This window comes from Apiospora phragmitis, assembly GCF_038363925.1.
Source record: "Apiospora phragmitis strain CBS 135458 chromosome Unknown utg000008l:1.0-3514335.0:1.0-3519231.0, whole genome shotgun sequence".
NCBI lineage: Eukaryota > Fungi > Ascomycota > Sordariomycetes > Amphisphaeriales > Apiosporaceae > Apiospora > Apiospora phragmitis.
Window position 1 is genome coordinate 2499505 of NW_027117407.1, and position 22720 is coordinate 2522224.

Here is a 22720-nt window from a genome sequence, read left to right on the forward strand (position 1 = left end):
GTAACGTAAAGAGAAGAAAGTAGACGAAAGTGACCGAATCTAATCAACCACTTGTTTTCAGGAGTACGCCAAATCGCACCCGTGTCGGTCAAATAAGCAAGGACCGTTTAATGGGCTGCGGAACGACGCGGTCACCAATCTTCGTTTGGCTCTTTTGTTCGCCTGTTCGGCGGATCTTGTCGAGAAGATGGCTAGATGTTGGTGTTAGTCCAATGAATGTGAAATGATTGGCGCATCAGAGTATGTGCAAAAGTAAAGCAAACATCGGTTGGGGAGGGCGGTGTTATAGCCAGTGCTGCCAATTAAGCCAATGCAGTAGTATAGCGAATCAGACGACGCAGAAGGCTAGGCAGTCACGCCGCCTTTTGGGACGGTGTTCTGATAGTCCTTAGGTTGATCTTGACCTGCAGGTCATGCATGGGTGCTGAAATGATCAAGCAGCCGGGGGATAGTAAACTTGAATAAGGAAAGGGGGGAAATAAGCGTACTTTATAGGCATATGACCTCGTTGCCCCTCGGCCATGGCGAGGTTGATCTTGCTCAGTTCACGCTCCTTGGCCTCATCACTGGCCTCCTTCTCATGGGCATCAAAATGCTCCCGGATCAGATCCTGGCCTTCTCTTTCATCAGCACTACGAACCAAGTAGTCGCAATCGGGCTCTTGGCAGGTCCAGGTCTGATTCGGTCCGTGTGCTTTCACAGACGGTATCCTCTCTGCATGAATGGCGATGCGTGTTAGTGCTTTTGTTGGTGTATCACTACCTTCGAGGTTCTCGTCTTCAGACGTCGCCGAATCGTCCAATTCGTGGTTCTCTGAGCCGGTAAAAAACTCGGATGTCTTTGCCGTTTTCTTGACACGCAACCCATCATCAAATTCCATCCCGTCATCGCTGTCCAGGCCTCTGGGGCGCTTCTTGCCACCCAAGGATGGGCGTAAACCTGCAGCCTTTCCACTCGGACGACCGCTCCTGATGGGAACCTTTCCACTGGTTTCTGCCACAGTCGGAGTTGAAGGATTCGGCTTCACCCTCTCCGGTGCCTTTTGGCGTCTTGTAAGGGCCAATATATTTTCCTCCGTGATGTGCTGAAGGGCTGGTCTTGACTTCGCATCGTCCTTGGCCCATTTGTACAACGCACTCTTGTGCCACTCCGGACCTAAACTGCGCGCCAAGTCCTTGGCATAGTAGGTGAATATTTCTTCTTTGGCACTGTAATTCGGTACCTTGCATGCCATATAAACTTTCGTCTGCCAAGCCCCATGATTCATTTTATCGGGATGCTTCTTTGCTTTCCCGTGTCCCAAGTCTTCCAATATCTTAGCTCGTTCTTCATTGAGAACATCGAGTAACGTGGGCAAACCCGGGTCCAACTGTGACGGTAGAGGTGCAGGGCTGCGCGGTCGTAAGGCCATCTCAGTTTGCGCGAAGTCGTGCATTTCTACATCGGCAGGTGCCTCAGAGTTCGCCTTGGTGTCTGGCGTTGACCTCTGTTTGCCTTTATTTGGTCTTGTCCTGGAAGGCTTTTGATCGTCACTGGTCAGGTCAACCACAGGTGATTCAACCTGTTGGCTGCTGCGAAGGCTCCTCGGTGCCGGGTGGCTCGCCACAGTCTTTCCTTTCCTCTTGGGTTTGGGCTCGACCGAATCCGAGTCTGCCGTCCTCTGCCGCGAAGCACGCCCCTCTGGCTCTGCTTTCGTGGCAGCTGCCGCAAGGTTTAGCTTGTTGTTTACCCTTTGTAATACATCTGGCACCTCACCACTGAGCCAATTGTAGAACTGAGTATGCTTAGGAAACTGCGACAAAAGGAACAGAGCATGGACCTTGCATCTTTGGATGGCTTCTTCGTAGGTGACGCCATCACCAACAGCCACGGCATAGGAAAAGAGAACATTATTGATATCAAGAATGATGTCCTTGAACCGTAGCTTTCTTTGTTTTGAGCCCGGCTTCTTTTTCTCCTCGTCCTTGGCCCTTTCCAGCTCTGCCTCGTATTGGGCTAGAATGTTGTAATGAAGTGTGACGGCCTCGAACATGTTGTTTACCGTGGGTGTGTATTTGTCCGAGGGAGAGATCTCAAACCATCCCGAATTCCCTTGGGCCCAAATGACAGGAATATCGTCATCCTTGACACCGATGGAGTAAGACGTCGATGTCGGGATTTCGATCCAGGCGGATTTGTCTTTGATGTGTCTTTTCTGCACTGGCACGAGATGAAACTGTAAGGGTCGCTTCTTCAAGTAGAATTTGACGGCAGGCTTACGGTAGATGACTTGGTCTTGCTCAATATTCAAGCGACCACGAATAACGTATGGACCTTCGAAGTCGATATGGAGAATGCTGGCTATCTCGCCACGACTGTTGTAGACTGTGGCGTCCTCGAGCAGAAAACATGGCCAGTTGTCGCTCAGCTTCTCGTCTGGAGGGTGAGCCGGCTTCAGGACGACATGCTCTTTTTGGAAGCGGATCGCATCTTCGTCGACGGTCGCAACAGTTGAGGTCGAGGCAGCCCTTAACCTCCGACGGCCAGCCATGACTGCGGGGGTGGGGATAGTGAAGCATGCAGGTGTGGATTAGGTGTATGAATGATGTGAAGAGTTCGAATAGGAGAGGCTCTCTATGTTGCCCAGGTAGTCGATATGGTATAGATGGGACGGAAAGGGAATCGGCAACATGGATCGGCAGTGGTAGGGCCGGGACATATGGCCGTGTGATAGTGGTGGATTATTATGTACAGTATTGCATAGAAGCGAGCAGTACGAAGTGAAGTATAAGGTTAGGTGATAGTCGCATCAACTCGCGGGTAGCAAGCGCGATGCGGCGCGTTGGATCTTAATGAGCTGGGGCCACCTTTGAATTGGACGAGAATCCCTTGCCTTGATAGGCGAGAAGCAGTGAGAGGTTCCAACGTTCAATGGAAATCTGGAAATGATCCATCCCAAGGCCTGTCCTGTAAAGATGTAGCTCTACTCGACAGGGAGGGCTTCGAACCACTTGCTCTGGTGGACAAGCCCCCATTCGCTAAGTACTGTAACTTCAGCAGCTCATTTATAGAGGGCCCCCACCCACTATGAAGGGGACCGACCGCCAATCGATAGCGATAAGACCTAACGGGCCCTGCTTTTTTTGTGTCAAGCAAGTGGGACCTCCCTCTGCTGCTGCGACAGGAAGCTTGTACTTTCTCTCGGGAGAATTTCTCGAGTCGGAGTGTCGCTTCAATCGTTGCGCTTCTACTGATACATAATCACAACATAGAACTACGTTCCTGGCACCAGTCCCAGGTGATTGCCCAGAGCAATCTTCGTGTTGGTCCTACAAACTAACTCGGCTGTCACAATTCGGCCGCCTAGGGTTTTCTACTACCGCAGGATCGCATTGGAGCTCCCCGCTCTACCTCGCGAATGAAAGGTACAGCGCATTTACTGTGGAAGATGGCAGCGTCGCGCCCTGTTCGCGATGGCGTATTCGGTATGTTCATTCCAATCTCGGCTCTCTTTGACACGAAGGCGCATACTGATGGCAACCGATTTCTCTAGCCATCAACAAGCCTGTCGGCATGAGCTCTGCTCAAGTCATCCGAGACTGCCAGCACCACTTCCACCCCTCCAACTTCTTCAAGCCTATGCTCGAACAAGAGGCGTCGAAACGGTCTCAAGAATCAAATACGAAAAGGAGAAGACGCGGGTTTGGCAAGAATGACATTCGGGTCAAGATGGGCCATGGAGGTACATTAGATCCTCTAGCTACTGGCGTGCTGATCCTGGGCGTCGGAAAGGGCACCAAGTCACTGCAGTCCTTCTTGGACTGCACCAAGACTTACGAGACGGTCGTTTTGTTCGGCGCCAGCACAGACACATATGATCGCGTAGGAAAGGTGTTGAAGAAGACGGGTTATGACCACATTACCAAACCTATGGTGGAAGAGGCACTGAACTCCTTCCGGGGGACACTGCAACAGGTGCCTCCTCTATATTCGGCCTTGAAGATGGAAGGCAAGCCTTTGTACGAGTATGCGCGAGAGGGAAAGCCCATCCCGAGAGAGATACAGACCAGAGAGGTCAACGTCACCGAGATGGAGATGGTGGAGTGGTATGAGCCCGGCACTCACAACCATCGCTGGCCAGCTGAGGATGCCACTTCTTTCGAGCGCCAATTTGCCGAGCAAGTCTGGAAGATTGAAAAAGACCAAATGACGAAAGAGAAGCGTACACCCGAAGAGGAGGCTGAGGAAAGCAAAGCTTTGGCCGACCATGAAGATTTCAAGCGACAGGCTGATGAGAGCGTCGATGCACTCGTCTACGACAGAAACAAGAAGCGCAACAAGCGCAATAAGGGAGGTTCTCAGAACACTCCTGCCTTGATGTCTGGTGCACTTGGAGATGCGCCACCCCTAAGCAGGGCAAAGGCTCGAATCTGATCCCCCCTTCTCCCGACCCGAACACGCCGCCACCATGGGACGGCAAGGGCCCTGCTGCGGCGCGAATCCGGATGACCGTCACTTCAGGGTTCTATGTTCGTAGCTTCTGTCATGATTTGGGTGTCAAGGTTGGATCAGCCGCGATGATGGCTGAACTGTGCAGGAGTCGCCAAGGTGATTTTGTGCTGGGAACTGAGAACTGTCTGGAATTCGACGACCTCAGCAAGGGTGAAGAAGCATGGGCACCGTCGCTGGAGAAGATGCTGGCCCAGTGGAACTCCAAGTCTGACAAAACACCTGCCCAAGCACCCACGAGGGCGGCGCCAGCCCAAAGTGATGCTCAAAAGTCGGTTGAAGTATCGCCTCCTCGAAAGCGAAAAGCCTCAGAGGAGCCCGAGGCCCCAGGCAGTCCATCAAAGAAGAGTAACGTTCGACCATCTTCAAGGGAAAGAAAGTCACCTTCTCCCGAGGACAAGAATACCAGTGCCTAGATTGTGCGAGATCTCAAGCTCAGGATCATCCCTCACGCACCGTAAAAGCAGAATAGGGCGGGTTTGGGGACTTGCCTACATCTACAGAGCAGTGATAAGAGGGATGAGTCGTTAAGACCGTGCCGATAGATGTCAGAGGGTTTAAACAGTATAGCAAGACTGCTGATAGAGAAGAGCCCGATAGATAGAAGGCATTGTTCATTGCATCAGCCAGGCGTTGGGAGGTAATCAAAAGTCACTACCGCAAAGGTCGCCAACTCGAATCTTCCATATTGCAGATAACCCTTGAGTTACAATGTGCCCTGTCACTGACGATGCATCATGCGTTATAGTGTGGAAGAACCGCTGTGGTGTATGTATGTGTATTGGGTAAAATGTCAATACCTCTAAACGGTAAGTTATATAGCACAAAATCGGTAGTATACATACCCAAATACACATAAATTGATAATATATGTGTATTCACAACTCTCCTGGATACAATGGCTATATGCGTACCATTGGACTTGCTTTTCTGGGTCACGCTAGAAGACTCAGCCACTTCTACGGTGAAATTTGATCGTAGTCTCTCATGTTTAATTTCTTATATTATTGGAACATGTACACTACCTAGGTAAGTAGGTATGCGTGTAGCTCCTTCAGAGAGCAGCAGGCATATTCTTTGTCCCCGATTACCATTACCCATATGTATTGGCGAGTATTCTTTCGTTCTCGCCTTCTATTCATACACGATCCGAAGCAAAATCGTCGATATCGAGGCTCTGCTCCCCTATTTTGTTTTCTCACCGACTTTCCCCACGTCGCACTTTGAAGACGCGATCGGGACTTAGAACTTGCCGACCAAGAGGTTCTTGATCATCTCCCGGCCGGTGACGACGGTGGTGCGCCACAGGGTCGGGAAGTCGAGGGTGGAGCTGAGGCCGTCGGCGAAGCCGAAGAAGAGCATGGGCGGGATCCAGCCGCGGGCGTACTCGAGGGCGAAGCAGGCCTCGGGCATCTTGTACTGCTTGACGGTGCCGCGGCGCAGGTGGTGGACGGAGCCGGCCGGGTAGACCTCCGGGTCGTACGCGCCCGGCGTGTAGGCCCACTGCTCGCCGGTCAGGATGTGGAAGTAGTCGTCGGCCGTGTGGCGGCCGGTGTGGCCCTCGGTGCCGATGGCGGTGCCGAAGATGATGAGGTACTCGGTGACGCTGGCGTGGATGATGTACATGCCGCCCATGGCGCCGCCCGCGTTGTTGAAGATGTACTCCTCGTCCAGGTTCACGTTGCTCGGGTGCAGGCCGTGCAGCTCCGAGGTGATGTAACGCACGATGCTGCGCGTGTCGTTGCCGTGCGCCGCGATGCCGCGCTTGGCCAGGTCGTGCAGGTGGTCCGTCTTGAAGATGTAGAAGGCCTCGGCGTTCTGCTCGACGAGGTAGACCAGCGATGAGAGCACGCCGATCAGGACGGCCAGATAAGTGAATAGTCTCGTCATGGCTGCCAACTGATTTTTTGTATTATCCAATTGGAGATAGCTGTATAGCGACGGACAGCAAGACAGTAAAGGAGCGACTGAAGGAAAGGAGAGAAGTGCGAGAAACGAAGTTTGATTTGATGGCGAAAAAATAGTCGCATAGGGGACCAGCACTATTCCCATCGGACATTGCATGCTTATTACTTTCCATTATTATGGCCAGCACTAACAGCCCTTCGGCTACCGGGATGCTGCATGGCGAGGCATGGCCGAGCACTTCGTCGCCAATCACCAGCCTATTTCGAGGCTCCATGCTCCTCCTTGGCCTGCAGCTCAATTTTAGTACAGATTGTGAGATTGCGCACCCTTGCGTTACAAATGCGCTACAAAAGCCGGTCCCACTAGACTTTCCCAGCTCTCCCAGCTCCCCTGGAAGATCGCGGAGCTAAACCAACGAAAACTCCGACTCGCCGAAGCACCGTCAGTAGAAAAAAAAGTTGGCTGGCTTCCTTATCGTACTTACTGGTGAGCGTTGACATCACTACACTTTCTCCCACCGCCGCCCACGACGGTCTCTCTCTCAGCAACGACGATGGCGCAAACAATCGCCATTCCCGGCCAGCTCCTGGGCCCCTCAAGCAAATACGTCGCCGGCCCCGGCACCCACATCCACGAGGCGAACCTGTACTCTTCGGTGCTGGGCACCGTCACGGTCGCGCAACCCGAGAAGAAGAACGTGCCGGGCCCCGCCAAGCGCCTCACCAAGATCGCCGGTCTGCCCTCCTCGTCGTCTGCCCAGCAGCTACCCACCATCTCCGTCTCCCGGACGGGCGTTTCGGAGAAGCGCGAGGTGCTGCCCGAGGTCGGCAACATCGTGCTCTGCCGCGTCACCCGCATCCAGCCGCGCCAGGCCACCGTCGCCATCCTCGTCGTCGGCGACACCGTGCTCGAGGCCGAGTGGCAGGGCGTCATCCGCCCCCAGGACGTGCGCGCGACCGAGAAGGACAAAGTCAAGATATACGAGAGCTTCCGGCCCGGCGATATTGTGAGGGCGCAGGTGGTAAGTCTACTTGCTGCTGTTTTCTCTCTCTGAACCATTGGAGGGTCGCGAACAGTTAGGCTAACATGGGATGTTTTACTAGATTTCCCTGGGTGACCAGGCTAGCTACTATCTCGCGACCGCAAGCAACGACCTCGGCGTTATCATGGCCACGAGTGAAGCCGGCAATGTCATGTACCCCGTCAGTTGGAAGGAGTACAGAGACCCCGAGACGGGTATGAATGAGAACAGAAAAGTCGCCAAGCCATTTTGAGAGGGTGTGCTCACAACTCGGCTCCATAAATCCATCATCGCCTGATGTTATCACCACGTCCAATTAATTGCCGTCAGTCAAACCGAGCTGGAATTGAGTCGGTCCTGAATCGTCGACTCTCGAGCCCTCTTGATGCCAATACAATTCATATGGGGCCTTGGGGGCCTAAGAAAGTAGCATGTCGAGATCTGAACGCGTCATTCGACGCTATGACGACATGCATTGGCTGCTGTGTCGATTGATTCATTACACTGAAATGAAACGCATTGGCTACTGTATTGAACTCTTGATATGGCAGTTTCAAGTTTCAACCTTGAACTGAAACATAGCTGGAGGAGTGCCCGAAGTATGGCAACTGCCCACGACCATGTCTGGGAGGCTACAGTCGAATTGGCCATAGCCCAACCTAATACTATAGCTTTCGTGAGGCTAAACCGAGTTTCTACGGGGGGGGAGCGGGGGTTCAGCACGTATAGTAAGCGCTTTGCGTTGCCGCATGTAGACGACAATAATAAAGGACCTCCTAATCTCTCCCTTGGTATTCAACTAAAACACATAGCAGACTGCATGTCATGTAGATACATACTAACTGCCGCTGCGCCTCTGTGTGGTGCGCAGATCCATGTTCCCCGCCACCCAGAAATAGCAGCAGGGACGGGCTGGGACGGGAAACCCCCAATTCTGGAAGAGCCAGCAGCGATTTCGCATTGGATTTGGCTGCGGTGCTGCTGCCCAGGCCAACGAGCCCGATCCTGGAACCTGGTTTTCCGGATGGCCTTGCGCGGCAGATCAATTGGCAATGTCAATGTACGACATATCGTAATTGGTAGGCCGAGCGCAGCAAATAAGAATTGACGTCTTCGCTGCCACTCTGTGCCCAACCTTCCAATTTCCCGCCTTGTTTTCCTGGGTTGCTGGCAGGAATCTACTTATCGATCGCCGTCAAATGTATGCTCCGGACGTCATGCTCAGGCATTCCTGCGATCGATTAAAAAGAGGAACACCTTAAAAGTAATCCGTCAGCCCCCCGCGGAATACTCACATTGCATGCATACTTCGGGCAATCGACTTAGTGAAAGACGAGCGAACACCCAGGTTTTTATTAGAAATTTGGAGCCAGCGGGATTGCACAGGAGCATCAAGTCAAGTCAAGATCGAAAAGCAGTATAGACGCATTATTGCTGCATTGTTAGTGCCCCGAGATTGATCATGTCGAAAGTAATGACAATGACGCTACCGCCCACGCCTCCCACGATGAAAACCCACCCAAATAGCACCACCATCACTACCGCCACCACGACAACAACGACGAACCCCTCTACCCCCACGCGGCCAAGGTCGACCGCTTCGACGACAAAGGGCCGACCGCGGTCGCGGAGCACCTCGCCCTGCTGCCCTCACTGTGGGAACTCGCTCCCCCTCCTCTCCGTCTCGGACCCGCACACCGCCCTGCTCGAGGCCCAGAAGCAGATTGCCGACCTCGAGGCCCAGGTCCACCTGCTCAACAAGAAGGCCACCGCCGCCGTCGACCGCTGGGCCGACTATGAGGATGAGCTGTCGCGCCTGCGCGCCGCCTCCATGAGCAGCACCACCCCGACTACTACTACGACGTCATCGTTGGCGACAGCAGCAGGGAGGCCCTTGTCCTCGGGGCCGCCGTCGATGAACGGCCTGGGCATCATGATGAACCCGGGCTCGACGACGAACCGAAACTCCCGGCCCTCGACGGCCGTCACCGAGGCGCCCTCGTCACGGGGGTCGGGCTTCTTCGGCGGCGGCGTGGCGTCAGGCGCCGCCTCGCGCATCAGCCAGCTCCTCTCGCCACGTAAGTCGACGCCCAACCTAGCCGCCAACAACCACAATTCCCATAACACCAACTCGCAACAGGCGGCGGCCGCCGCCGCCGCCGCAGTAACGCGCACCTCCTTCCTGTCGTCGGCCACGGCGAACTCGTCGTCCCTGCACCCGCACCCGCAACCGCTGCCCTCGCCGACGCCGAGCGCCGACGACCTGATGGAGGCGCTGATGCGGGAGCAGTCGCTGCGGCAGGCGGCCGAGGGCCGGCTCAGCGAGACGAGCCGCGAGGTCGAGGAGCTCAGCGTCACGCTGTTCGAGCAGGCCAACGAGATGGTGGCCAGCGAGCGGCGGGCGCGCGCCCAGCTCGAGGAGCGCGTCGGCGTCCTCGAGCGCCGCGAGGACGAGAAGCGTGGCCGGCTCGAGAGGCTCGAGGGGTCCGTCGCCCGCATCGAGCGGATCTCGCGCATCCTCGGCGAAGAGGGGGAGGGCTGAGACCCCCTCGCTAGACATAAGGAGCGATTTATTGTCACGGGTGCCTGCAATGCTTTCCCTTTATTCTTTTTGTTTGGATATTTTCTTTCTCCTTGGCTATCTAGCATGGTTATGCATTGGGAACGGTCCTCGAAATGTTTGTTTCAATCCGAGGCAGGAAAGGAGCATGAGATATATACCCCCGATGTTCCGTTGCATTATTTCATGGTTCAGGGGAAATTTTGGCAAGGGCATCGTCATCTGCATGGTCGGGATATACGAAGCATCTCATTTTTTTTCTTTTTGGTCGGTTCATCAAGGAGGGAGGCATAGGGAAAACTGGGAACAAGAGGTGCCTCCTTCACCTACGACTTATGCCTTCACGACAATGAGATCTGTATTTTAGTGTACTCTAATAACTGCGGCTATACAACGTTGATTTATATCATGCTTCATAATTTACTATGGGGATATTTACCTACACAAAAGGCGATGATGCTGCCGTCCCGGGTCAAATTCATTGCAAAGCTGGTCGATATGCGTGAAGACGGAAGGAATCGAAGACCACGTCTCGTCACGGTGCCCCTGATCAAAGCCGCGGGCCACAAACGGAAATATTTATAAGGGATGCGACCATGTCAAGAGCAATCATAATCCACGGGCCTGTCCACATCGTCTTCATCTCTACGATCAAGATGCTTTGGACCCTGCTGGTCTCACTGGAGGCTATTCGCGAATAGATGGTAACGGGTTCCAAGGGCCGCGATGGAGGCGCGGTTCATGGGGAAGTGACGTGATTGGCTGCGCAGCCCCGTAAGCGGCGCTTCGGGGCCTGGTAGAGTGCTGCCACGCATTTAGGGGTGCGCTAAACAGCAGATACAGTAATATCCAAGCCTGGGCATAGCCTCGAAATAGGATCCCATGGAGCAACTAGATTATTCCGTTGTAAGTGTCTCCCTAGTTATGCTTAGCTGTGTAACCCGTAATACGGGTCAAATTTGACGTCCGTCATGCCCTCTTATCATGAGCATAATTAATTCTAATAGCCACTTGCTAAGACCATCATGGCGCCCTTCTTGGCTTTGCCCACTGAGCTGGCAACGGCCATTGTGACTGACTTGGATGTAAGCGACCTCTTGCGGTTGTCAAAAACATGCAAGAACCTACACGCCTTCGCCCAACCGTTCCTCCTGGACACTGTAACACTGGCTTACAATCCCATCGCCTTGCCGAACCAGAGCCGGCCGTTCGCCTCTCTGCTCCGGCTCCTCGTCCGAGACAATGGTCCGGCCCCGCTTGTCAGGCACCTCAGGCTCGTATGCCCGGACAAGGCCGAAGTAGAGGGTCCCTTGGCGTTTGATCGAAACCAGTGGTGGGACGAGAACAGGCTGCTGTTCGAGAGGATCCTGGAAGATCTGCAGATGCCGGACAGGAGCACTGGCGACACGCGCTGAGGGACGGCGACGTCGGGGCACTGATTGCCCTGACCCTGGCTTATTGCGTAGGGCTCGAGTCTCTGGTGTCCGCATCGAATATCCTCTTCTCGACAGATCACGCCGGCGATAACTGGATTCTCCGCATATTCCGCCACTTGCTTGGCGTGCGTAGCCTGCCTACGACTAGCCTCAAGAAGCTGCGCCGCATCACGATATCTACCGAACAGTGGAACGATGATACAAGCTCCATTTTTGATGGGCCCGACAGATGGTGGTGGAAGCCCGAGCTCAAGGCCGGGTTGCTGCGGGGCCGGACGTCGAGCTCCGAGGAATAGGGCCGGAACACGCCCCAATAAAAGCAAGCCGGCGAGGGCGAGAACCTCGACTTAGCATTGCTCCTCTTCTATCTCCCGGCCCTCGAGGAGCTCTCCCTGCCGCTTCCTTTCAGCGAGAAGGCATCCGACTTGCAGTGCGCCGCCGGCGTCGGCTTCGGCGTCGACGACGAGTTCTGGCCATTGTCCACACCGCCCAGGGCATCCCGCCTGACCACGCTGCAAGTCAGGCTACAGTACGCCCCCGAGACGGCCCTCGAGACGATCCTCGCCGCGACCCCCGCGCTGCGGACCCTGCACGTCGAACTGAACCAGCCCTCGACTACCACGCCCATCGACTGCCCCGCGATCCAGCGGGGGCTGCGGCACGTCGAGTCCACGCTCGAGGACCTGAAGCTCACCGCCGACCTGTTCGCAGACGAAGGGGGCGAGGTGCATAACCTGGTAAGTCTAGTTGACCACCGAATCGGGGCTGGGGGTGAGCTGGCGACTGGCTTCCCGGCGCTCAAGTCGCTGCACACGTCGCTAGGCCTCCTGTTTGGGCAAGAAGCGTCCGGGCGATACATGGTGTCGCCCAGAGATTATGACTGGTGGAGCGATGACGAGGACGATGTGGACGAGCAAGTCAAAGGTATCAAGTCCGTCCATGACCCCTACCACGACATGATGCTCGTCGCGGCCGCCGAGATCGCCGGCCTCCTCCCCCGAGGTCTCGAGGTCCTCACGATCAACGACGACCTCTGGAACTATGAAGCGCTATCAGCGTGGTGGGGAGGTAAGCGGACACTCGGCATCCTCATGGCGTTCGTGACTGGATCTCCGATATCACCTAGAGTGCCGCAGGGGCTGCCGCAGGGGCTGCCGCTGCCGCGGCCGCACACCAGCGGGGAGATTGATGCATGGGTTGCTGCGGGGTGTCCTTGGAGGACCATGATGCCGAGGCTACGGGCTCTTAACGTGTCGTTTCGAGACGAAGATACCTGGCGTTGGAATGACAAGCCCGGCACCACACAAATCGCTCATCTACAATGGGGCTGCGCAAGCCAAGGGCTCGAATGTCGTGATCTCCGCTTTAGGGCTCCAAGCCACGTTTGATGCTTGCTGCTCGGACATATTTCCTCACTGATATGTAGATCACATAGTACCAGCTCTACTTATCACCGACAAGGGTGTGCATGTCTTTCTATGCGTCCTGACGCGCGCACTCCCAACTATGCACCCTCGGTAACTTGAAAGGCCCCATCTCGGTGGCATCTTTCCATCGTACGATTATCTGCGCCGCGCAGATCGGGTTCTCCACACGCTAGCATCCACTCAGAATGTGTATCTGATGATGCAAGATAACCAGAAAGATGTTGGTAGTCGGCTGCTTGCACCCGGTGTCGTGTTCATTGCGTATTGTGATAGACCGGCCGCCCAGATATGTTAATGTAACGGGAGATGGAGCGAGGCGTCTTGAAAGTCGATATACTAAGGCACAAACGATAATCCTTGTGGCAGCTCTTGGAAACCAAAATCAAATGTCTCCTGACTGCAACGTTGCTTAGAGGTTCCGCCACACGACAAGAATGAGAAGACCTTTCCGTGCAGTTTGAGATATCCCACGGATCGTGTGTGTGTGTGTGTGTGTGTGTGTGTGTGAATTAGTCAGTCATCCATGGAGTATTGTCCAAGGACGATGGCTCCAGTAGCGCATGGCAGCTATCACGATTGATAGGACACCGGGAGCAATGGGAGATTGTTGTTTCCGGTGGAAGAGAGTGGGATAGCAGCAGAAAGTCCAGGTACGTGTAACCAGTGCTGTGAGCGAGCCCGAGCCTGGTTGGCACCCCTTACATCCTATTCCTACAACCATGCTTACGTCCTATTTGCTCAGAAATCACCGCTGCCCCTTTCTGGATTCTGGACCCACAAATCCAGATTCGGACTCTGGACAACATTTGTCGTTGGTAGTCCATAGGACAGATAAAGAAATTTCTATTTCCATTTAAGATCAGCAGGAAAGAGTGGCCTCGAGTCTGTCCCGGAAGGTGTTCGCAGACTCATGTAGGGTCGTGATTCGGGTCATTGCATGAGAAAGTGCAAGAAAAACAAAATAGATAGAGAAAGAACAATCCCATTGAAGCAAATCGCTTGAAGCCCACCGCAAACCCCTTTTTTGTATCTACGAAAACGCCGGGTCATCTTCGATGCATAGAAAGAAGCGCTTTTGTTGTTCGTAATGATCAGGATTGGCAGCTCAAATCATGCATTACCCAGCCTGCCTTTAGATCGCCATACTATGTTGCCCGTAAAGTCTTCATCCGCCTAAATTTTGAATTAAATGCGCCAAAAATGCCCTCTAATGCCAACAGGTATCTTCCTAGAAGGAAGTGTCGTAAGTCGTGTTTGTCCGAAGTATCTGCCAGGCGTCGGAAAAGCATCCGGCACTGGCCACTTCGTATCCTTTAGGTCTCGTCGTGATCAACATCTTCAATCTTCCCAGTGCAACGGATTTCGACGTGGCGTGGCATGGCGTATTGGCGACGGCTTTGTCGCGATACGTCGTAAACGTAAGAAGTCAACAGCCCAAGAGAGATTTTAAAACCTATGCAAGCCATTCTTCTTCGTCTCTCTTTAGTCCTCTCATGACTAGACCTTCGTCGATGGAATCGTCATCTCCATCCTCCGCTTCGTCTTGGTAGTCTCCATTCGCGTAGTCGTGGCCATTGACCGGTTCTTCCTCCTCGCCGAACATCCACGTCATTCCGTTTGCCTCCTCCTCAAGTGGAAATATCTCTTGCGCATACTCCCCTAAGCCCCTAGGTCCCTCCCACAAAGCCAGTGCACTCTCGGGGCAGCCACGCTCCAATTCTATATCTCCAAAGTACGGTGGCTGGTCCTTGGGATCCTCGTTATGCGGCGAAAATAGTTTCTCCAAAGCTACCAGCTGTTCCCTGTAACCTTCAGGGATCTTGACCTTGACTTCGATAGGACCCCGCTTATATCTCACAGGCACGCCGACACCGGCCTCAAACGCCTTGCAAACTTCGAGTGGTGAGAGGTGTTCGTAGGCCAAAGCAATGCGTTTCCCATTCCATTTGGACGGTCCATCTTTGAAGAGCTGCAAGATAGCAGGACCAACGTCGTGTTCGGCGTCTAACCACGGGAGTTTGGCATCGGGATGGAATGGAGCTTGCCATTCAAAGGAGCCATCGGCTTTCAGCTCCATGCAGAAGAGCGGATAAGGAAGCGACGTGAAATTGTTGTTGTAGATGCCCGTACAGACATAGGTTGCAGGAAGCTCGATTTTCCGAATGTACTCCTCTACTTTGTGTTTAGCTGCCCAGAGGGGCAATGACGGCCAATCGGGGTTGTATGCAGCGTGGTCGGGCATAGAGGAATATATGAAATGATGAACGCCAGCCCTTTTCGCGGTATCCGCGATAGCCTCTCCAATTTGGAGTTCATTGCCATAGAAGGTGGTGTTAATGAATGCCAGCTGGGCGCCACGGAATAGCGACGAAATTAGATCCTGGTTGACAGAGATGCCCGGAATATGAGCATTGGCTGTGACGTCTCGCTTATCATCTGGCTTTTTTCGAATGTAGAGCTCGCCGACAAAGACGGCCACATTCGGATTGGTGGACACCTCGGTTGCTATCACGCCCTCCAGGTTTCGCAGCTGCGCCCGCACTTTATAGCCAACGGCAGTCGCTATCCTGATTAAAGAAGCCGCTTGACGACCACTCGCATTGATTACGGCAATCGTCTTATCTGGGGAGGGCGTCGAACGCTTAAGAGGACGAAAGCTCAAAGAATTATTCCTGGACACTAGGGGTGAACTCTCTGAATAAGAAGATCGCGTGTGTTTGTGTCGTGACTGGCCGGCCCCGGATTTGGTATAAGAGTTGCCCTGGTGGTCCGCTGGTGCTGGTCTTATGACTAGATCAGTCCGAATGGGAATAGGCTCGGAAGTAGGAGGCATCGCGTCGATAGCTGAAGCAGCAGCGCCTTCTGGGCCTTGGGGGAGGGGTGATGTTGTGGCAGGATGGGAGAGGGAGCTGGCAGGGGACCCCAAAAGAGACGCAGAGGGCAAATATCAGAAAGTCGCTCCTTTCTATGTAGATAAACAAGTAGATGTCGATGTCGGATGTCGCTTGATTGCGCGTATGTGTTTCGTTATTTTTGGTCCTGTCTGTCTCAGGGGTCCTGGGAAATCCGGAGACAAAGAAAGGCCTAATCAGGTCATAAGAGTTGACGGGTAGCCAATCAACGCAACGGGGAGCTGAGCTTTGACAGAGCGTTTCTTCAAAAAGAATGGTCCGAGCCTATCGAAGCGAGACGATAGTGCACAACACAGATCACCCGTCGGATATCTGCTTCCTCTCGGCCTGCTATCTGCTCGAGTAATATATCGCAGAGAACGGGCTGGAGCAACACGGTAAAAATCTGGGCAGTATGAGAAGCTTTGGCGTTTGGAACAAGCCCGATCAGATACTTGGCGTGTCTTTACCCTGCAAGGGATGCAATGGTGTCTCCTTCGATATGGCTGGCGAATACGAATTAGTGGACGCTTATCAGCCAAGGTGCCTGGTGGGCGGGAAAAGAAAGATGAGATGATATCGCCAGTCCTGAGAGCGCGGATAAGGACGACCTGAGGCGGATCGCCGGCAGAAAATTGGCGAAAGGGTTGCGTGCAAGTAGGAAGGGCAAAAGCAAGCCAAACGAGTCGCGGACAAAGTGCGAGACCTCTTTTACACCCTGGGCCTCCTCGATGGGTTCCAATGTATCAGGAGATCAGAGCAAACGTGCCTGGAGTGGAAGGCCGCTCTGGCTCGTATCCACACTAACAGACGCTGGCGATGAAATAGCCCAATGGGGGACTTGTGCTGTCAGACGTGCTTGGAATTGTGGGCAAAAATGGTTTGCAGGCATTGCATTTGCAACGTGCTTGATGCTTGGGGTTTTGCTGGGCTTGGGGGGGATGCAGTGTTTGGTGGTTACTGACCTGGATCGAGGTAAGGTATTGATGTGGTATGCAAAGAGATCTGGAGCCAGGACAGGGCAAGGAGTCGAGAGCGCGCGCAAACGAGAGAAGACGGGGTCGGCAAGCGGACCGGTCCAGAAGCAAGCAAAGGAAGTAATTATCGAGGAAGCATACCTTGGTAGGTACCTCAAGTACAACAATGTATCTAGCGAAAGCGGGCGGTGATCCAATGCCTGGGGCCGTTGGATAGTGATAGATTTGATAGGTAACTGATCCGCCAGTACGGAAGGTTTGTCGCACAAAGCCTTGCCTTAGACGAAACTCAGACCGGTCGGGTTTCTAGCTTTAACTTTGTCTGTCGTGAAGCACGCACTCTGTGGTGAGGCCGAGGCACAGCAGGCACAGTAAAAACAAGAGGGCCGGGTAGTAAAGCAGCGATATGCAGTAGCAGTGCATGTACGTGATGGAGATGACGTGTAAGTCGATCAGGGTGGTGGTGTTGTCTAGGTCTTTAAAACTGTTTCGCCTAACCAGGCCACTTGCTCCGTTCCAAACACCGGTTCCAAGAGACGTCGGTCGTCCAAAGCAGGCAGGAACCATTTACAATAGGTAGGTATGGGACCAGGCGCAGAAGGAAAGGAGGAGGAAAAAATTCATGAAATCAAGAAGAAAAAAAGCCCCCAGTGAAAGTCAGATGATTATCTCATAGTTCCGTCTATCAAGTAATGAGATTTCCCAAGTGGCTGTCGAAGCATGCGTGCGTTGCCTGGCAATTGCTTGATTGCTGGAAGGTGCAAGCCCAAGAAGACAATCTACCTTGACCTCATCCAGCATATCGAGGGGTTCACACTCTATCTACTACTGCATATATTAGCACTGCACTGCACTGCTAAGCTGCATACATTAAGCAGCTAACTCAGGGTCCGATTTTATCTAATAAAATCCCTTCACCGTCCAGTTGGCTTTTGGTTAGGGTAGGTTAGGTTTCTGGAGAGCAAGCGGGAGGAGTCTAGCTGGTTCGGATTAGGTAACGGAATTCGCATCGTCTGGTCCGGCGCTCTAGTCGTGAGGTCGTATGGCTGGCACCAAAGCCCTTCTCACTCGTCCGAACTCATCATGCTGGACTGCCCACTCTGCTGATTCTGACGGCTGCTGTACTAGGCGCAGCCTGCCCGTTAAATTAATATGTATCTGTTGTCAGAAATCAAGACCTATTATTGAGCTCAAGTCCCCTTTCCTGTGTGTTACCATCCGTGTGCGTACTAGCTAGCGGGTGGTGTGGGTTCGGCAATATGTCGCCTTCTTCGTCTTTTACGCCTTTAAAGTAATGAAAACGCGTTCTTGACATCGTGAATGGTCCCTTGCAGCAGAGATTTTCCAAGAGTTTGATATCCAATCGAGTCCTGCAGCCCCCTGACCCATATAATGGGGAATCCATCTTCACAGTATGCTCGGCCATGATTCCGCAAACATCGCAACTATCAACATTGAACCGAAATACGAGCGTTAGCTAGGCCAGCCACCTAGTTAGTCCTTAGGTAGGCGACAGTTGATTTTGGAATAATACGCTTCAAGGCGGAAGGACCGTGTACGACGCGGTCCGTATAGCACCAGTCGGCCGAATAGCATGCCCCTTTCAGGATATCACCGGGTTCCATTTCTGTGCAGGACACGGCGAAGGACCCATTCTCTCTGAAAAACCCCGTGGGCACGTGGCTCCTACACGGATATCGCTCATATGTAGAACAATGCTAAGAGGTGGGGCCTTGATGGGCCAGATGCTTAAAGATTTTGAGAGAAAAGAAGCTTCTCGCGGGTATCCGTTGTCACATTGAATGATCTGCAATGGTCTCCTGTCTTGTCGCGTAGGAGGATGTACATATATGACCTCACAAAGTAAGCTTAATATGGCAAGAGCCGCGCTTATAATCCAATCACCATCGTATTCTGGACGAACCCTATCCGGGGGTTCTGCTTCTGGGCAATTAGCGACTCAGCTGAGCTCTAAGAATGGAGGTCAATGCACCAAACATCGGATAACTTCAAGGTTATAGTGTCAAGTGGTATACTGTACCACTATCATCTCAGGCCTGTCAGGAGACTTTTGGGATGGATCCTGTGCCCAATTCACAACATTAAATAATTTCCTCTCTTTTTAGCGATGTCGGAGCTTGTAACGAGTAGCTACATCGATTCCACCGTGCGACCGGAGGGCCTAGCCTTTTCTATTTGCATACAAACGACGGGGTTGGCCTTGACTGCTGGAGTTACCCAAGATAGAGAGAAAGACACCGAGCAGGACACGCAGTGGACTGCGCATGGAGGAGGAGTACAACTGGAGGATCCACCAAAGCAACAAATCAGCTCAAATCCTGCATGCATTTTGATGAATTGCATAGGTACTGATTGAGGGCGACTTTGGGACGAATTAGATCTTTGGTTGTTACCTAAGAAATACGTACAAATATGGCATAGTCGGCAGCCGCCTCTTCTTGTTTTCCTCTGGGCTCTTACAGTGGGAAAGTCCCGTTGAGTGCACAATGCCGTCATCCACTGGGCAACTAACTGTAGGCACCTCTCTTACATCGAGTTGCCCCTCATCCGATAGCACTTTCAGCATTTCCGCGGAGAGTCGCAGCCTTCTCCTCTCCTCCTCCCCATTCTGTCCTCCTCCCCGTCCTGGCTTCCTCTTTGCCTGGACTGACCCCGTACTTTCCACGGACCTAAAAGTCCTACTACTGAGGTATCCTCACATCCAATCTAACCAACAAGAGCGTCCGGGGCTTACGCACTCCAATCTCCGTGTCTTCCAGTCTGGGGTATCCCAAGCTAACGGAGAGCGTATATGGTCTGGTGTACAAAAGTATAAAACTATAACCTACTGGTGTACCCAGCTTATCTCGTTTGATAGCTACTACGTCTGGTGGCCTAATAATAAATACATGAATGGTTTGATAGATAAGATCCGCTGTGAGCCAGCAGCAGCCACAATCACTGCCCGGGCACGCCGGGCCAGTCACATTTCGCGGGGTAATGGATATTCTACCCGCGATCCTCCGCCTGCAGCAGTTCCACTAACCTTGCAGTGCCTACATCTGGTCGCCAGCAGTACCTGATGGCGTGACGGCTGATGGCCTGATCAGGAGGTAGGTAATATCCCGATATGCAGAGTTGCTGCCTCAGCCATCAAGGTGGCGAGTTCATGCAGTCTTATCTTTGGTTCAAAACGCAATCCCGGCAGGGTCCGCACCAGATCCTAAAAGTAACCCACCATCCCTATCTGTGTTACCGGAAAACTTCCATGGAGTGACTCAGTTATCTCTCGGGAGGCACAGGTCCGGCTCTTGCGGATATTTTCGCATGTTCGGATGGTTCCTCTTTGGTCTTCTTGACGCAGAAGCTTCGTGTGAGATCTGCTCTAGTCACCACAGAATCCCCTGAGTAACGAGTTGATGCTGATTAAGACCTGGCTTTCAAGAAATCCAGTTCAGGAAATCCAGATCGTCCAGTGGATCTCGATCGATCCAAGATTCGTTGGATGATGCGTTGCCCATGAACCGATCTTCCACGATGCCTTGGTTCATCAGTGTTTCCAGTCGACTCTGCAAAACAACTCATGTTAAACGCTCCCGATCAATTAGGCTATCAGACTGTGGCTTACCCAATCATAGTCACTTCCGGTCATGTCCATCTGTTGGATCCAGGACAGGTCAACTTGTGCGGCGTCGTAGTCGGTCAAGCCGGCTTGCTGTCCCGGATACAATGCCGTGTTATAGTTGTCTATCGAGCCAATGCTGCTCGGGGCCGTATTCGTAGCAATGCCATCAATGGACAGGTCCTCCATAGAACCAGCTGTTACTTCACTGGAATCCGCTGGTGCACTAGTCATGGAGAAATTATTGGCAGGCACACCTCTCATCGTTTCCGTCTTTCTCAGAATCGTTTCGACGACTCGAGCTGCCCTCTTACAATCCGGAACTTTGATTGCCATCTCATTCCAGATACTAAGTGAGAGCCTGAGATGGCCCAGGAGGACGGTCTTGGGTGGTACGGGATCACTGTAGGAAATCCAGTCAAAACTGCCTCCCTCCTCAGCGTAATGCGGATTCTGGATAGCGAGTGCTACAATCACATCTGCGAGGAGGTAATCATTGATGGCCAGTGATGATACAAACCATCCATTCTGGTGGAGCATTGCTCCGGGCCTGGCCGCTTCGAATATGCTTCGCTGATAGTCAATCAAGGCGAGTGCAGCTTCCAGGCAAATCCTTCTTGAGTAGCCTTGCTCTTTGTTAGGTGCAATCTCTGTCAGATAGCGCCGGTGGAGAACTACGCGGCTCTTCTGGTAGAGCAATGCCAGACCGAACCTCTGCACGACTTGTATGACCGGATCAGTAACACACTGCGACATCGGCTTGACTTTCACTGTCAACAGTTAGCAACTCAACTTGGCAGTGGCAGGAGGGCGCGGATGAGCCGATACTCACTGAAATGCGGCACCTCATTCCAAGCTTCCTCGAGTATCCCATCAACTCTCATCACCTCAGCGAAAGTAGGGCTCTTGAGTGCGTGGGCTTGTTTGGCGACTAATCCGAAAAAGCGGCTGATCCGGGCTTTATTGATGGGATAAGTCAGGGCTGTGTAGTCCGAGTCTGGTCTCGCCGGGGGTAAGCTGGTGCTCTTCGGATCGAAGTCTTCATCGTGGAGGTTGCGGGGAAGAGCCGTATCGCTTTCTATGCCATGAATCATGCAGGGAAGGCCGAGGTGGAATCCAACTAGCAAGTCGATTTGGATGGTTAAATGCCACCATCGCCGGCGCATCTCGCCATCGTAGACCGAAAGGTTCGGAACCTTGCTCGGGTCTCGGTGCAGTCCCATCTTGAGCATGAGCCGTATCAAGGTGGCGCAAAGCAGATAGCAGTTTACCTGAGAATGGCGGTCGAATAGGAAATCTCCTTCAGCATAGAGAATAAAGGCCTGTATCGTCGAAGGGCCTGGCTGGTTATACTTTCCGGCCACAAGCGCCCACCCTGCTGCCCCGCGGTACAGCTTAAAGCGGTCTTCGGGACTCAAGTCTGACTCCCCTTCCAGTTCATGCGGCGCCTGGTATATAGAGAAGAAGAGGCCAAGGGCAGAGATCATGAAGAGTATCGCTATCCAGTGCAGCGATGGTTTCGAAGGATCTCGCCAAAACTCCACATACTCCTTGCTGAAGGTTGGCCTGTGAATTATGTCTTCCGAAGCAGTTGTGTTAGTTTCTATCCGTCTGGGTGTATCTCTGCTAGGTCAAAAGTGCACCTACGCTGTGAAGGACTATTCGAGTTGAAATACCTGAGCATCAGGCGGTCTATGATGCTCTTATCCGGTAATAGGGCTAATAACTCCTCCTGGTCCGGGGGACGTTCATGGAAATGACGACAAGCTCTGGTCCTCCGTCGATCTCAAACGGATCCTGGATCTCTTCTCCTCATCCGAGTCCTCGAAGTAGTTCTTGAGCTCGTCGATCTACGCAAACCATCATTTATAAGTCATAGACGAGCCAGGTGTTCATCATATTGGAAAAGGAGGGGAAGAAACGTGGCAGTGTTTAGTTAGTTACTTACATCTTCGAGTATGGCCATGAAGTGTGTGCCCCCGACATAGTTCGTAGACCGTTCGCTCTGCACAACAACTTGTCCACAGGGGTCCCTCCCCGCCGTTTCCGGCGCATTAATTGCGGCCGGCCGGCCTCCACCCCCACTGCTGCTGCTAGCACCACCCCCGGGAACATCGACCATGCCCCGAACCATGCCCTCCAGCCGCTTCAACCGCGCCGCCATGCCCTTGACTGGCCTCGAATTCTCGGGCCGCGGCGCGTAGACGCATGACTCCGGTCGGCCCTTCTTGGCACATTGAGTGCACGGTGATAGGCGGTCGCATTTCAGCTTGGAGGCGCGGCAGCTGCCGCAGCTCAGGAGCACGCGCGTGCGCTTCATGTGCTGCGGCGGCGGCGGCGGCGGCGTTGGATGCTGCTGCTACTGGCTGCTAGATGCTCCGCCGTGGGGC

General features: G+C 53.3%; 9 protein-coding genes across 9 annotated transcripts; 3 read left to right on the forward strand and 6 right to left on the reverse strand.

Moving 5' to 3' along the window:
- Window positions 1-433: 433 nt before the first annotated feature.
- Window positions 434-2530, reverse strand: PG994_009183 (uncharacterized protein; the record flags this gene model as incomplete). Its single annotated transcript, XM_066860592.1, has 1 exon — window positions 434-2530. The coding sequence occupies one exon, from the start codon at window positions 2528-2530 to the stop codon at window positions 434-436; it is 2097 nt and encodes a 698-aa protein (XP_066714181.1).
- Window positions 2531-3427: 897 nt separating this feature from the next.
- PG994_009184 (tRNA pseudouridine synthase B) lies at window positions 3428-4904 on the forward strand (the record flags this gene model as incomplete). Its single annotated transcript, XM_066860593.1, has 3 exons — window positions 3428-3464; window positions 3533-4363; window positions 4402-4904. The coding sequence occupies 3 exons, from the start codon at window positions 3428-3430 to the stop codon at window positions 4902-4904; spliced, it is 1371 nt and encodes a 456-aa protein (XP_066714182.1).
- Window positions 4905-5730: 826 nt separating this feature from the next.
- PG994_009185 (uncharacterized protein) lies at window positions 5731-6378 on the reverse strand (the record flags this gene model as incomplete). The annotated part of the gene is made up of 1 exon (XM_066860594.1): window positions 5731-6378. The coding sequence occupies one exon, from the start codon at window positions 6376-6378 to the stop codon at window positions 5731-5733; it is 648 nt and encodes a 215-aa protein (XP_066714183.1).
- Window positions 6379-6949: 571 nt separating this feature from the next.
- On the forward strand, window positions 6950-7670 carry PG994_009186 (3'-5' exoribonuclease CSL4; the record flags this gene model as incomplete). The annotated part of the gene is made up of 2 exons (XM_066860595.1): window positions 6950-7417; window positions 7500-7670. The coding sequence occupies 2 exons, from the start codon at window positions 6950-6952 to the stop codon at window positions 7668-7670; spliced, it is 639 nt and encodes a 212-aa protein (XP_066714184.1).
- Window positions 7671-8924: 1254 nt separating this feature from the next.
- Window positions 8925-9959, forward strand: PG994_009187 (ribosomal protein L32; the record flags this gene model as incomplete). The annotated part of the gene is made up of 1 exon (XM_066860596.1): window positions 8925-9959. One exon carries the CDS (start codon window positions 8925-8927, stop codon window positions 9957-9959), a length of 1035 nt encoding a protein of 344 aa, XP_066714185.1.
- A 1142-nt stretch (window positions 9960-11101) lies between these two features.
- On the reverse strand, window positions 11102-11467 carry PG994_009188 (uncharacterized protein; the record flags this gene model as incomplete). The annotated part of the gene is made up of 1 exon (XM_066860597.1): window positions 11102-11467. One exon carries the CDS (start codon window positions 11465-11467, stop codon window positions 11102-11104), a length of 366 nt encoding a protein of 121 aa, XP_066714186.1.
- A 470-nt stretch (window positions 11468-11937) lies between these two features.
- Window positions 11938-12638, reverse strand: PG994_009189 (uncharacterized protein; the record flags this gene model as incomplete). Its single annotated transcript, XM_066860598.1, has 3 exons — window positions 11938-12147; window positions 12364-12462; window positions 12588-12638. 3 exons carry the CDS (start codon window positions 12636-12638, stop codon window positions 11938-11940), a joined length of 360 nt encoding a protein of 119 aa, XP_066714187.1.
- A 1655-nt stretch (window positions 12639-14293) lies between these two features.
- PG994_009190 (uncharacterized protein) lies at window positions 14294-15673 on the reverse strand (the record flags this gene model as incomplete). Its single annotated transcript, XM_066860599.1, has 1 exon — window positions 14294-15673. The coding sequence occupies one exon, from the start codon at window positions 15671-15673 to the stop codon at window positions 14294-14296; it is 1380 nt and encodes a 459-aa protein (XP_066714188.1).
- A 4475-nt stretch (window positions 15674-20148) lies between these two features.
- On the reverse strand, window positions 20149-22650 carry PG994_009191 (uncharacterized protein; the record flags this gene model as incomplete). The annotated part of the gene is made up of 5 exons (XM_066860600.1): window positions 20149-20249; window positions 20327-21100; window positions 21163-21953; window positions 22092-22180; window positions 22279-22650. 5 exons carry the CDS (start codon window positions 22648-22650, stop codon window positions 20149-20151), a joined length of 2127 nt encoding a protein of 708 aa, XP_066714189.1.
- Window positions 22651-22720: the final 70 nt, after the last annotated feature.